Genomic DNA, 14,470 nt, shown 5'->3' on the forward strand with positions numbered 1-14,470 from the left:
GGGCTGACTTCTGTACAGCAGTGGGAATCCTGACTTTCTGAATAGTGTAAGAGGCCAAGCAAGACTGGAACATTTTTAGTTGAAGCCAGGTTGCAAACGGTTGAGCCTGGGCTAGACTGGTATTTCTTTCTTCCTTTCCTTTTTTTTTTGAAACAGGGTCTTGCTCTGTCAGCCAGGCTGGAGTAAAATGGCAGGATCTCAGCTCACTGCAGCCTCCACCTCTCGGGTTCAAGCGATTCTCCTGCCTAAGCCTCCCGAGTAGCTGGGATTACAGAGGTGCTCCACCACACCTGGCTAAATTTTATATATATATATATATTTTAGTAGAGACGAGGTTTCACCATGAAGACCAGGCTGGTCTCAAATTCCTGACCTCAAGTGTTCCGCCTGCCTTGGCCTCACAAAGTGCTGGGATTATAGGCATCAGCCACCGTGTCCAGCCTCTGGTATTCTTTTGAAACTTTGACCTCTACCACCTTGTTGCCAGACTGATTTAGGTGTCATCTGATTAGGTGAAGACTACAGAGGTCTTTCCCGAGCCTGTGGCACCACTGGCACAAATGGTCACTAGCTGGAACTGATTTAGGACGGCACTGGCAAGGAAAACACAAGCCAACCACCACCTGCCCCTTCATATCCTGAAGGGGCAGGTGAGACTCTCTTTCTCTTGGCCAGCCAACATACATCATCGACGTACATGTGCCCATTCATTACAGGAACAGCTTTGCCTCTTTGAGGAAAGAGGAGCTGAAAAAGACAAGCCTTTTGCTTCTCCCTCACTCCAGCATCATCTTGGCACTGGTAATATATCCAAGATATTCATAGTCAGTGGCGTTAGCCAGGCTCATATTTACCGCTTTGATTGGGTTAATATTTTTTCAAGTTCCAACTTCTGTTGTTTCAATTATCAAGTGTTCAACTTCTGTGCACAGCTTATGAATATGATTTTTCGCCACTGAGTTCATTTCTTACACAATGTAGGTATCCAAGTTTTTTGTAACTTACAAAGTCACATCCTTTGGATTTCCCACTAGGCTCTGTCATCACATTGACATTTTAGCATTGTACCAAATAAATGAAAAAATTTTTTCAGGTTGTCATCATCCACATCTTCCCCAGAGCTTTAACTTTGTGCCAGGTGCCTTGTTAAGTACAGGGATCAACACAGTTCCAAATTAAATGTCCCTGCCCTCGTAAAGTCGCCAGGCAGGAAAAACAACTAATTAAGCTATTGTCAAGTTATTTACAATGACGACAAAAGCATATTGTGCTTTTGGATTTGTTTGATTTTATTACTCTTTAAATTTGACATACGAAAATACCATACTTAAACAGTTCATGTACCTGGAACAAAGGCACTAATACAGTACTAGAGAGGTGGTGACGGATTTAAGAACAATTATGCCAATTTACAATCTGTTTTACAGTAAAGTTACAGAATTGGAGGAAGCTACTCCTGTACAACTTTGGAGGGTAGGAGGAGCAGGGCGTGACAATGCCTTTCCAGGGACTTAGGAATACGCCCAGTCGCTGCGTGGCTTCCAGCACAGCCGCGCGCCCGCGTGGGCGTGGCCGGGGCGCCCCCAGCGTGACTCCGCCCAGGGCGCTCGGTTCCGCGAGCTGGAAACTACAGTTCCCAGAAGGCCGCGCGAGCCCGGGAGGGACGCGGCGGCGGTGGCAGCAGGAAAGGCGCGAGCGGAGGCGGCGGCGACGGTGTCCCCTGGGTGGTCGGCCCCGCAGCAGCCGGGCCCCCGGACGCAGGACGTGGCCCCAGGTAGCCCTTGCAGCTCAGTGCTGTAGCCAGGGCAAGCCCGCGCCTCCGCCTGCTGGAGTGGCCCGGGCGAGATGTAGGGCGCTGGGCGCGGAGGCCGCCGGTGCGGCAGGGGATCGCGGAGGGCGCGCCGAGGATGGAGAGAGCGATGGAGCAACTCAACCGCCTTACGCGCTCTCTGCGCCGCGCGCGCACCGTGGAGTTGCCCGAGGGTGAGCGGGGTCGTGGGGCCGGGCTGTCCGCGGGGCTGGGGGCGGCCGGGGGAGGGGGCAGGAGCTCCGGACGCGTCAAGGTTGGGTGGAAAAACTAACCGAAAGCTGAGAAAACGCCCACTTTTACTTTCCAGAGCTGAGAGGCGGCCCCGGGCCCTTGACTCCCTTGGCCCGCCGCTCCCACCCCGGCAGGTGGGAGTTTGCGGGAGGAAACTGGGTTGGTGGGGGTTCCGCTGCCGGGAGGAGCGAGACAAAGGTGTCTCAACGTCTGTCGATTAGGGGTCTTGGCAAAGAGGCAGGAATACCAGCCAAAGACCCGAGACCCGGAGTCAGAAAACATCATAATTGCGGGTCATTTCACTGTCGCCGGAGATAGAGATGATCCAAAGATAGTGTTTAAGCTGCATCGGGGGGCCAGGCGGGCTTTTATTTTTGTTATTTTTAAAAATGTGGGGCACAGCCTTGTTTTGATAACAGTAAGACAAAGGGTTGTCAACCATCAAACAGGTACTCTTAAAAGTACTGTGTGTGTAAACACAATACATTTTTCTTTAATATGCATGCCTGACTTCATTTATTCATCAGACTAGTATTGAGTGGGCTAGCTGGGAACTAGGACGCATCTGCAAATAGGGATAAGGCATGGTGCCTGAAGTTCAGGACTTTTAGTTCAGCATTCCAGGGTTCCTTCAGAACAGGTAAAACTCTACTAATAACGAGAGAAAATAAACAGTTTTGTTTACAGCGTCAGGAATTCAGACGTTTTAATGGTGATGGGAGATAGCAGTGCTGCTTCTAAGAAGCTTTTGGCTCTTTATGCCCAAGTGAGAGAAGGGTTGGGAGGAGGTTATAGCTGGTGAATAGCTTTTTTCTTAATTGTAGTAGTTTATCTTATTTTTTCAAAACTCTCTTTGAATTGCTGCTGGGTGATTTGTAGGATAGGGAAGGGGACCTTGGCAACGGTCATGAAAGAAATGTGGGATTGGGTACTTCGGCGATAAGTTTCTTTCTTTTATAGAGATGAGGCTTCACTATGTTCCCCAGGCTGGTCTTGAACTCCTGGGCTCGAGCAATCCGCACCCTGCTCCGCCCCCCCACAAAGTGTTGGGATTACAGATGTGAGCCACCGCGCCTGGCCTGGGGATAATCTTCTTGAGAAAATGGTCTCTAGTTTCTATTTAGAATTCAGATTTTGATAACTAGATTCAAGCTTCAATTTTTTCTTTATTTCCTTTCCAAATTCCACATTTGAATCCATTTCTTCAGTGCTACTCTTGCTTATTTTTCGTAGTCAAATTATTGGTATAGGTTGATGAAGACTACATGTATAATTTATATTGTATAGTTTGAATCTCGATATTTTTTACATAAATGTGATTTAGAAGACTCTGATAATGTTACTTGGTTTTAAAAGTAACGTAGTTTCATTGTAGAAAATTTGGAAAATAAAAATAGAAAAAGAAATGTCATTCCACCACCCAATTATAAGCAGTGTTACCATTGTTACTTCTTTCTCTTTCTCTCCCTAACAAGTTAACGTCATATTGCATATAGCCTTGTATTTTGTGTTTAGAAAACATCCCAAATGTTTTTTTTTTTTTTTTTTTTTTTGAGACAGAGTCTCGCTCTGTTGCCCAGGCTGGAGTGCAGTGGCCCAGTCTCGACTCACTGCAACAGGCTCCGCCTTCGGGGTTCACGCTATTCTTCCGCCTCAGCCTTCCGAGTAGCTGGGACTACAGGCGCCCATCACCACGCGCGGCTAATTTTTTGTATTTTTAGTAGAGGCGGGGGTTTCAGCGTGTTGGCTAGGATGGTCTCCATCTCCTGACCTCGTGATCAGCCTGCCTCAGCCTCCCAAAGTGCTGGGATTACAGGCGTAAGCCTCCGTGACTGGCCCCCAATTTTTTTTTTTTTTTTTAATATTCTTCAATATGCTTAATGACTTCGGAATTTCCTAAGACGCACGTAACAAATGTTGAATCTAAATACTGTTTTTAAACTGATTTTATGAGAAACAGCTTTATATTTAAGACATAGTCTGTCTCTAAATACTTCCTTAGGGTTAATTCTCTCAAGAAGAATGTCTACAATACATTTCTAAAGCTCAACGTATTATTTTCTCAACTTACTTCTTGGAAAGTTCCACCAGCAGTCTGAGAGTGCCCAGAAACTAGAGTTTGATAAGTAAAAGTAAAACTTCCCCACATATAGGCAAAAATGGCATCTTGTTTGCATTTGCTTTTCTTTGATTATAATGAATTTGTTCATTTTGTTACTTGAATTTAATTTATCTTTGTCTCTAAGTTCTGATGAGTATTTGAATTCTCTGAGCTTGGCTCTTTCAAGTATATCATACATATAGGAATATATATATATGATATATATATCATTTCTACTGATACAAATCCACATTTGTGCTTACATTTTTGTGCTTACATTTTAAGGACTGAATGGAAAAGAAACTCTGAGATGTCTCTAAATTTAAAAAATTTCAGTTTTGTTTTGTTTTGTTAGAATTCAATAATCAATAAGCATCTAATTATAACAAACTTTTTTTTTTTTTTTTTTGAGACGGAGTCTCGCTCTGTCACCCAGGCTGGAGTGCAGTGGCCGGATCTCAGCTCACTGCAAGCTCCGCCTCCCGGGTTCACGCCATTCTCCTGCCTCAGCCTCCCGAGTAGCTGGGACTACAGGCGCCTGCCACCTCGCCCGGCTAAGTTTTTGTATTTTTTAGTAGAGACGGGGTTTCACTGTGTTAGCCAGGATGGTCTCGATCTCCTGACCTCGTGATCCGCCCGTCTCGGCCTCCCAAAGTGCTGGGATTACAGGCTTGAGCCACCGCGCCCGGCTATAACAAACTATTAAGCTTGTAAACTTTTTAGTCAGCTTGTACTCTAAAATTAACTTTGTTGCAAAGGTCGAAACTATAGATGTTTGATAAACTGAGTTGGATGCTATGTTTCCTTGATAAAAACCTGAGTATTACCCTAAGTAATGGAGTACAGGTAGTTGAGTCACTCTAGGCAGGCCTAACACAGGAATATTCTTGAGAGAAAAAGAGGTGAAGAGTAAGAAATTACTTTAGGGATATGGATTCTTAGTAGTGTTTAAAAGGTGGAGGCCGGGTGCAGTGGCTCACACCTGTAATCCCAGCACTTTGGGAGGCCGAGGTGGGTGGATCACCTGAGGTCAGGAGTGTGAGACCAGATGGCTAACATGGTGAAACCTCGGCTCTGCTAAAAATATAAAAAATTAGCTGGACGTGGTGGCGGGTGACTGTAATCCCAGCTACTCGGGAGGCTGAGGCAGAATTGCTTGAACCTGGGAGGTGGAGGTTGCAGTGAGCTGAGATCGCACCACTGCACTCCAGCCTAGACATCAGGAGTGAAACTGAGCCTCAAAAAAAAAAAAAAAAAAATAAAAATAAAAAAAATAAATAAAATAAAAATAAATAAATAAAAGGAAGGTGTATGTTGTTAGTGTATGTAAAGTTTAAACTACTATATAGTGAATGCAGTTTGTTTAATAAAATAATACAATTTGAGCCCATTTTAGCATATGTGGTTAGGATAATTGTGTTTAAAAAAATTACTCCCATGTGATGGTTTGAAGAGAAATTGTATATAATTAATTGCTCTGAGCACTTTTTTTGGTAACAGTTGGGTTTTGAAACTGTAGTGATAAAAATGGCAAACATGTCTAAGATTAAAGTTTTCTTGTCACCCTGAAGACTTTAATTATATACCTAATCCTGAAGGTGCCTTCAAGAATAGAGAAGGAAATATCTGGCAACAAATTTTATTCTGTCCTTTCTTAGTATAGTATTTCTTGGATAGTCTCCTTCTAGCACCACAGTTGTGGTTAGATTTATTTCTTCATACTTACCTGTTAATGTATGTGACCTATTTTTTTCTTTGGGTTAGATGTGACTTAAATAAGATGTAAATCTAATTTTTATCTAAAAAATAAAAACCTTACAAATACAACCATTGTGAACCTTATTATGCTCACTAATGCTCACTTAAAATTAGGCACTATCTTGATTTAAAATTTATCTTGATTTAAGTTTAAACCCACAAATAACAGTGTTTTTTGTGACTTTATTATGGAGTAACTTAATGGAAATTCTCATGGTTTAGAAATTCAGATTTTTATTGGGACATGTATTATTATATGAACGATAAAGAATGTTGTCATGCCAAGGGAGGCTTAGTGTAGTATTTTCAACTCCTGGTGGTGACTCATTGGTAGTTTCTGAGAGCAATTAGTGGGTTGTAGTCAGCATTTAAAAAAAGAAATATAAGATGATAAAACAGAGTCTATTTTACATATTAAGAATAGTATTCTAGCCAGGCGCAGTGGCTCACGCCTGTAATCCCAGCACTTTGGGAGGCCTAGATGGGTAGATCATGAGGTCAAAAGATCAAGACAATCCTGGCCAACATGGTGAAACGCTGTCTCTACTAAAAATACAAAAATAAAAAATAAAAATAAAAATTAGCTGGGCGTAGTGGCACGAGCCTGTAATTCCAGCTACTTGGGAGGCTGAGGCAGGAGAATCCCTTGAACCCAGGAGGTGGAGGTTGCAGTGAGCTGAGATTGCGTCACTGCACTCCAGCCTGGAGACAGAGCAAGACTCCATCTCCAAAAAAAAAAAAGAATAGTATTCTATTGTGGACCTTCTGGTTATGTGGTGTATACTGGGTGCATTGTAGGATATATTATCTTTTTATTTTTTATTTTTATTTTTTATTTTTTTTCCGAGACGGAGTCTTGCTCTGTTGCTCAGGCTGGAGTGCAGTGGCACGATCTTGGCTCATTCCAAGCTCTGCCTCCTGGGTTCACGCCATTTTCCTGGCTCAGCCTCTCGAGTAGCTGGGACTACAGGTGCCCACCACCATGCCTGGCTAATTTTTGTAGTTTTAGTAGAGATGGGGTTTCACTGTGTTAGCCAGGATGGTCTCGATCTCCTGACCTCATGATCCGCCCACCTCGGCCTCCCAAAGTGCTGGGATTAGAGGCATGAGCCACTGCGCCCGGCCAGGACATATTATTTGTAGAGGCTCTGGAGTCAGCCATTTAATGCCACTGTTACACAACTTGTTACTTAACTAGTACTTCAGTTTTCTTATTTGTAAAATGAGGATAATAGTACCTACTTCATAGGGTGGTTGTGAGGAGAAAAGCAATGATATATGCAAAGTGTTTAGAAAAGTGCCTTTAAGATAATGGTTCTTAAATGTTAGTTATTAATAAGATTTAGTATTTTACTTTTATAGTGAAAAAGTTGTTGCATCTGCATACTGAACTTGTGAATGTTGACAAGGACTAAATTGCTTTTCATGTGTACACTCACAGTAAAATAATGAACAAATATGTGAAGGAATATTGATAACTTTTTTCCATTGCCCCTATAAACAGTTCAGTTTATATTTCTAAACATATGAATTATGTTTTTCAAACACAATTATAATACCATTACTAGAGCCAATACAATTAACAGTAATTTTGTATTATCTTGAAATAAAATACCAAGTCCATATACAGTTTGTCCTCGTCTCAAAAATTGTCTCAAAAATGTCCTTTTACAGTTGTTTTTTTTAAAATCACTATCCAGATAAGGGCCACATATTACATATGGTTGATGTGTCTCTTAAGGCTCTTAATCTATGACAGTTTCTCCTTTTTAAAAAAGTGTTTTTTAAAGTAATTTTAAACTTACAGAAAACTTGCATGAATAGCACAGAGTTCCTCCCATGTAACTTTCACTCACCTTTCCCTAAGGTTAACATCTTGTACAACCATAGTACAGTTGTCAAAAATAAGAAATTAACATTTGTATATACTATTAACTATACTACAGAGTTTATTAAAATTTCTCCAGCTTTCCCACTAATGTCGTTTAAGGATCCAATTCAGGATACCACATTGCCTTTAGTTATGTTTCTTTAGTGTCCTCCAAACTGTGATAGTACTTTAGTTTTTCTTTGTGTTTAATGGTCCTGAGACTTTTAAAGAGGACCGATCAGGTGTTTTGTGGAATTCCCTTTAATTTGGGCTTATCTGACATTTTCTCATGATTAGATTGAAGTTATGCATTTTTGGCAAGAACAGTAGTCCACCCTTATCTGCAAGCGTTGCTTTCCGAGGTTTCAGTTGCGGGAGGCACAGCACAATATTTTGAGAGAGAGGGAGAGAGCCCACATTCACATAACTTTCATTACAGTATAGTGTTATAATTGTCCTATTTTATTATTTATTGTTGTTAATCTCTTACTGTGCCCACTTTATAAATTAAACTTTATCATGTAAGGAAAAAAATCATATACATAGGGTTTGTTACTATCCACGGTTTTAGGCATTGACTCCGGGTCTTGGAATATAGCCGCTGTGGATAAGGGAGGACTGCTGTACTACAAAAGTGATGTGTCCTCAGTGGCTCCTATCAGGAACTATATGATATTGAATACATATTATTTTTGGTGACGTTACCCTTTGTCAGTTGATTAAGATAGTATCTGCTGGGTTCTTCACTATAAATTTTCTTTTTCCTTTGTAATTAGTCAATATTTTTAAGAGGTACTCGATACTATGTACATATCCTGTTTCTCCTTAAACTTTAACCTATTAACTGAGCATCAGCATTAACTTTTAAATGACTGAGTGGGGGTTATCAGGGTTTCGTCTTTGTAAATAATTTATTAAAAAACATAAACCTCCAAAATACATTGAATTGAGAAATGACCCTTAGTAATATATAAAAATCAATTCAAAACACTAGCTAAAATGTACGTAAGTATAATATGGCATCATAGATGTTGATTTTTAACCTTTTCTTTTGTTTCATGTTTTTGCGAACTTATTGTGTAAAGGGTCTCTCTTAGTCTGTTTTCTGCTGATATAACAATACCACAGACTGGATAATTTGTAAAGAAAACAAATATATTTCTCACAGTTCTGGAAGCTGGGAAGTCCAACAGCGTGGCACCAGCATCAAGTAAGAGTCATCCCATGGTGGAAGGCAGAAGGGTGAGAGAGGAAGGGCTAGAGGGAAGGGGACTGAACTTCACTATAACTAACCCACTCCTGGATTAAACAGAATTAATCCATTCATGAAAGAGGAGCCCTCATGGCTCAATTGCCTCACCAAAACCTAACCTCTTCACACTGCCGTAATAGCAACCACATTTCCAACACATGAACTTTTGGCAGATGCATTCAAACCATAGCACGTATGAGTAAAAATGTTGTAAGTAAAGTGATAAGTACAATGAAGACTTCAGTGCTCTTTCATAAAAGCTTCTAAACTAATTTCTTTTGTAATAATATTGACAAGAAGCCAGTATTGTGTATATTTAAGGTTTTATAATTATTTTAGCATATATATTTAATATTCATATATATTTAAATTTCCCCCAAAGTACATGTAAGTATGATAAAACATGATGCCTGTAAATACCTCTTTGGAAGTAAAATAAATTTCAATTGTTAAAGCTACAGAAAGGTTTTTGGATGATGATGCACGGGCTACCATACTACACTTAGAGAATTGTGTTTTGGTGGATAATGGGACAAAACCTTCTGAAGAATCAGTCTTTAATTTTCCTTAGAAGCTAAGCTCTTCTGTGATGACGTAAAAGGGATAAGCAGTGGGGGAGGATGAAGGATTCTGCACTATCATAAATTCTGAAATACCTGTAGTATTCTGCATTATTCTTTCCTCCTTCTTCCTCTCCTTTTTGCTTTTTGTATAGAGTTAGAAAAATTCTAAACTAATCTTAAGTGTCACCTTGGACAAAGTAGGGGATAAATGAACTCTTTCTGGTTTTTTTACTCAGATAATGAAACTGCTGTTTATACATTAATGCCAATGGTTATGGCTGATCAACACAGGTGAGTGCTTGTTTCAAAAATTTTTGCTTTTTAAGAAGCATACATTGTTCTAAATGTGTACTGCATTCCCACGCGCGTGCGCGCGCGCGCACACACACACACACACACACACACACACACACACACACAGAGTTTGGGCATAGATGTTATCCTGGGGCAAGTTATTTAACTTTTCTGTTATAATTTTGTGTGTGTGAAATAAGGAATATGATTTTCCAAGATCTATATGAGCTGTAAAATTTTATGGTGAGAGATTTTCTTAATGAATATTGAGATATTAAGTATTTGGTTGGTCACTGACATAGAAAAATACATTGTGATGATTTCTTTTGGAGGTCACTACTGATCTTTATAGCAAAAGATTACGGCTGAGGGACAACTTAGTTCCCTTATGTGCTACTTACTTTTATGTTCCTTTTATTGATGTAGCGTTGACACGCTCTTACAGGGCTATATATGAAATACAATTGTTTGGGTTTGTGAGGGGGTCTTTAGACTTACACCAGTCAGCTCTGCCATGGCTAGCCACTGGATTTTTTGATATAGTAAGAATGTAAAGATAAACTATTTTGAAACAAGTTAAAAATTTTTTTAAAAATTTCCTACCTGGTATAGTTAAAAAATGTTTTTTGTCTGATTTTCTTTATTTGGTCAAAATTAATATAGCTAGGCTCAACTTTTGGCAAGGGGAGGAGCCAGGCCTACACCGTTTGTTTCTCAAGAATCTAAGGAAAGCTAAAGCCAACTTACTCTGTTGTGTATCCTAAGAGCAGGTAACATAGGACTATCCAAGTGGCAGATGAGGAAACCTTCAGCACCAGCTTATTGGCCAAGGCATTTGGTTTTTGGATGATACTGTGCTGGCTAACATACTAAGAGAATAGTGCAGTATTTTGTGGTAGGTGTGGGACAAAACCTGAAGAATCAGTAAGAGTAGCTAGGCTGGGCGGTGTGGCTCACGCCTGTAATCCCAGCACTTTGGGAGGCTGAGGCGGGCGGATCACGAGTTCAAGAGATAGAGACCATCCTGGCCAACTTGATGAAACCCCCTCTCTACTAAAAATACAAAAATTAGCCAGGCGTAGTGGCACGCGCTGGTAGTCCCGGCTACTCAGGAGGCTGGGGCAGGAGAATTGGTTGAACCAGGGAGGTAGAGGTTGCAGTGAGCCAAGATCTCGCCACTGTACTCCAGCCTGGTGACAGAGCAAGACTCTGTCTCAAAAAACACACAGGCAAACAGAGTAGCTAAAGAGCTGTTAACTTGATTTATTATGTTTTTAAAAACTGTTTTTACACATTGATTCCTCTTTTTATTTTTGCACAGGTCTGTTTCTGAACTACTATCAAATTCAAAATTTGATGTCAATTATGCGTTTGGACGTGTGAAAAGAAGCTTGCTTCACATTGCAGCAAAGTAAGACTAAAGATATTTTGAGTTAAACTCTGATCTAGAGCAAGGATCAGTAAGCTTTGAACAGCGTTGTCACATGATATTTGTGGGGAGAGATGAGAACAGACAGCTGAGTGTTGTTTATCCTATTTGAGGGCGTGGTGTGCTATCTGTTCTCTCTCTAAACTGTTAACTTTGGGATTGTATGTAAATCTCATGTCCTTCTTGCCTTAGCTTGTTTTATACCAGATCACAGTAGGTTAGACATGGAGATTGTCTTTCCTGGATATACTTAATGGTGCAGTTCACCAAAATTGTCTTTTTATCCCAGCAATATGATATTTTATATGCGTCTGCAGATGAAGTAATTGGCTTTATATTTTTTACATAGGTGGGAGAATGATTTTTATCTACAGTCTCCTAGTATGTAATCAATCAGTTAACTAACTGGTACCTATCCTCTTTTCAGGATTTAGGTAGGTATGTTGAAATTAATTGTTCATGAATAATTTGGCTTATGAAAGGCCAGAAAGTTGAAAGTACCATACGGTTTCTTTGAAGTATTTGAATTTCTCAAATACTTTATAATTTTCATAGTAGAATGGACCATCTTGAAAATAGAGAATGTTTACTATTCGTGTCAGAAGTTAAATCAAATTACAAATTACAGGTAAAAATAATGTGTTTAAAAGGCCATGCACAGGGGCTCACACCTGTAATCCCACACTTTTGGGAGGCCGAGGTGGGTAGATCACTTTAGGTCAGGAGTTCGAGACCAGCCTGGCCAACGTGGTGAAACCCCATCTCTACTAAAAATATAAAACATAGCCAGGTGTGCTGGCATGCACCTGTCATCCCAGCTACTTGGGAGGCTGAGGCAAGAGAATTGCTTGAATCCTGGAGGCTGAGGTTGCAGTGAGCCGAGATCGTGCCACTGCTCTCCAGCCTGGGTGACACAGCAAGACTCTGTCGCAAAAAAAAAAAAAGAAAAGAAAAAAAATGGCCGGGTGCGGTGGCTCACGCCTGTAATCCCAGCACTTTGAGAGGCCAAGGCGGGCAGATCTTGAGGTCAGGGGATCGAGACCATCCTGGCTAACATGGTGAAACCCCGTCTCTACTAAAAATACAAAAAAAATTAGCTAGGAGCCTGTAGTCCCCGTTACCCGGGAGGCTGAGGCAGGAAAATGGTGTGGACCTGGGAGGTGGAGCTTGCAGTGAGCCGAGATCGAGCCACTGCACTCCAGCCTGGGTGACAGAGCGAGACTCTGTATCAAGAAAGAAAAAAAAATGTGTTTAAGGCCGGGCATGGTGGCTCACACCGGTGAACCCAGCACTTTGGGAGGCCGAGGTAGGAGGATTGCTTGAGTTCAGCAGTTTGAAATTAGCTTGGGCAACATAATGAGGCCTCTTCTCTAAGGAAAAAAAAAAAATTACCAAATTGTGGTGGCTCATGCTTGTAAGTCCCAGTTACTTGGGAGGCTGAGGTGGGAGGATTGCTTGAGCCCAGGAGGTCAAGGCTGCAGTGAACTGTGATGGCGCCACTGCACTTCAGCATGGGCGACAGAGTGAGACTCTGTCTGAAAAACAAAAAGAAAATTGTGTGTAATAGAATATTTTGTTTTTTAATTAAAGTATATTAAGTATGGCTGTATGTTGAATGTATCTGAACTGTCTTTTAATACTGTTTTAGTTGTGGATCGGTGGAATGCTTGGTTTTGCTGTTAAAGAAAGGAGCAAATCCTAACTATCAAGATATTTCAGGCTGTACACCCCTTCATCTGGCAGCAAGAAATGGGTAACTATTTAGTTTTCTTAAGTGGTTTAAGTTGTATTATCAGTTATTCAAGTCACTTTACCTTGGTTTGATGATTCATCCCACACCCCCAATATTTACCTTGGGAAAAACTGCAATAATGATGTGTATATTTTATTTTCTATAATTTTTTTTTGTCTCTCGAAGATATTATTGATGATACTGTTCTTCTTGATAGTGGATCTTGGGTCATTATATTCAGTTTTAAAATAGCTATCATATTTAGTAATTCATTAGATTGCTCACTGATTTTCTTCTTGGAAATATATGTGGAAGTTCATTATTACTTGTATTATAGTGACATTGTATTTTCTGAAAAGCATAATTTTCACCTCTATTTTAGTGTGCTTTTTTTCTGCTAATCTTTTGCCACTCCTAACTCTGTGGCTCATTTTGCAAATTGCTTGTTTAGTTACTTTTATTAATAGAATTGTACACAGACTTAATATATTGTACACAGTTTATTTGTAATTGTTTCTGGATAAGCTGTACCAGAGTAATCTTCCTAGATACTAGGGTAGTTTACTCCTTTTAGTGTTAACATTAGTTTTTATTTGGTCTGAGAAATCAGACAAAAATGATTGGAATTATGTTTAAAACAAAAATAAGTAGTTTTTGATTCAGGACTTGAAGAACTTATATTTTATAAACTTACTTATTTTTTTTTTTTTTTGAGATGGAGTCTCACTCTGTCGCCAGGCTGGAGTGCAGTGGTGCAATCTCGGCTCACTGCAACCTCTATCTCCTAGGTTCAAGCGTTTCTCCTGCCTCAGTCTCCTGAGTAGCTGGGATTACAGGCATGCGCCACCACGCCCAGCTAATTTTTGTATTTTTAGTAGAGATGGGGTTTCACCATGTTGGCCAGGATGGTCTTGATCTCCTGACCTCAGGTGATCCGCCCACTTCGGCCTCCCAAAGTGCTGGGATTACAGGCGTGAGCCACTGCATCCAGCTGAAACCCTTTCAAACACTGTAAAACTTCTTTATGGAGTCCAGGCCTGTATAATCCCAGCCTTTTGGGAGGCCAGGGCGGGCAGATCATCTGAGGTCAGGATTTTGAGACCAGTCTGACCAACTTTTGAGTTGAGACAGTGGTGAAACCCTGTCTCTACTAAAAAATACAAAATTAGCCAGGCTTGGTGGCGCATGCCTGTAATCTTAGCTACTTAGGAGGCCGAGGCATGAAAATTGCTTGAGCCTGGAGGCTGAGGCATGAGAATCGCTTAAGTGCCTGGGAGAACTAGGTTGCAGTGAGTGGAGATTGTACCATTGCATTCCAGCCTGGACAACAAAGGGAAACTCTGTCTCAAAACAACAACAAAAAACCCAAAAAAACTTCTCTATGGACACGGTGTACAAATATATGGTGTCTTTTTTTTCTTTTTTTAATT

The 14,470-nt window shown here is 40.7% G+C and overlaps 1 protein-coding gene across 4 annotated transcripts in view; it reads left to right on the forward strand.

Annotated features, from left to right (window-relative positions):
- Positions 1–1,638: 1,638 nt before the first annotated feature.
- The window catches only part of HACE1 (HECT domain and ankyrin repeat containing E3 ubiquitin protein ligase 1), a 126,917-nt gene continuing 114,085 nt past the window's right edge, over positions 1,639–14,470 (forward strand). For all 4 annotated transcript variants that reach the window (XM_015137024.2, XM_028847311.2, XM_028847314.2 and 1 more), the window contains exons 1-4: positions 1,639–1,983; positions 9,822–9,876; positions 11,201–11,290; positions 12,957–13,061. In XM_015137024.2, coding sequence (XP_014992510.1) covers positions 1,908–1,983; positions 9,822–9,876; positions 11,201–11,290; positions 12,957–13,061 — 326 coding nt within the window. In that variant the 5' untranslated portion in view covers positions 1,639–1,907. The remainder of the gene's footprint in view (positions 1,984–9,821; positions 9,877–11,200; positions 11,291–12,956; positions 13,062–14,470) is intronic.

This window comes from Macaca mulatta, chromosome 4 (genome assembly GCF_049350105.2).
Source record: "Macaca mulatta isolate MMU2019108-1 chromosome 4, T2T-MMU8v2.0, whole genome shotgun sequence".
In the NCBI taxonomy this organism is placed as follows: domain Eukaryota; kingdom Metazoa; phylum Chordata; class Mammalia; order Primates; family Cercopithecidae; genus Macaca; species Macaca mulatta.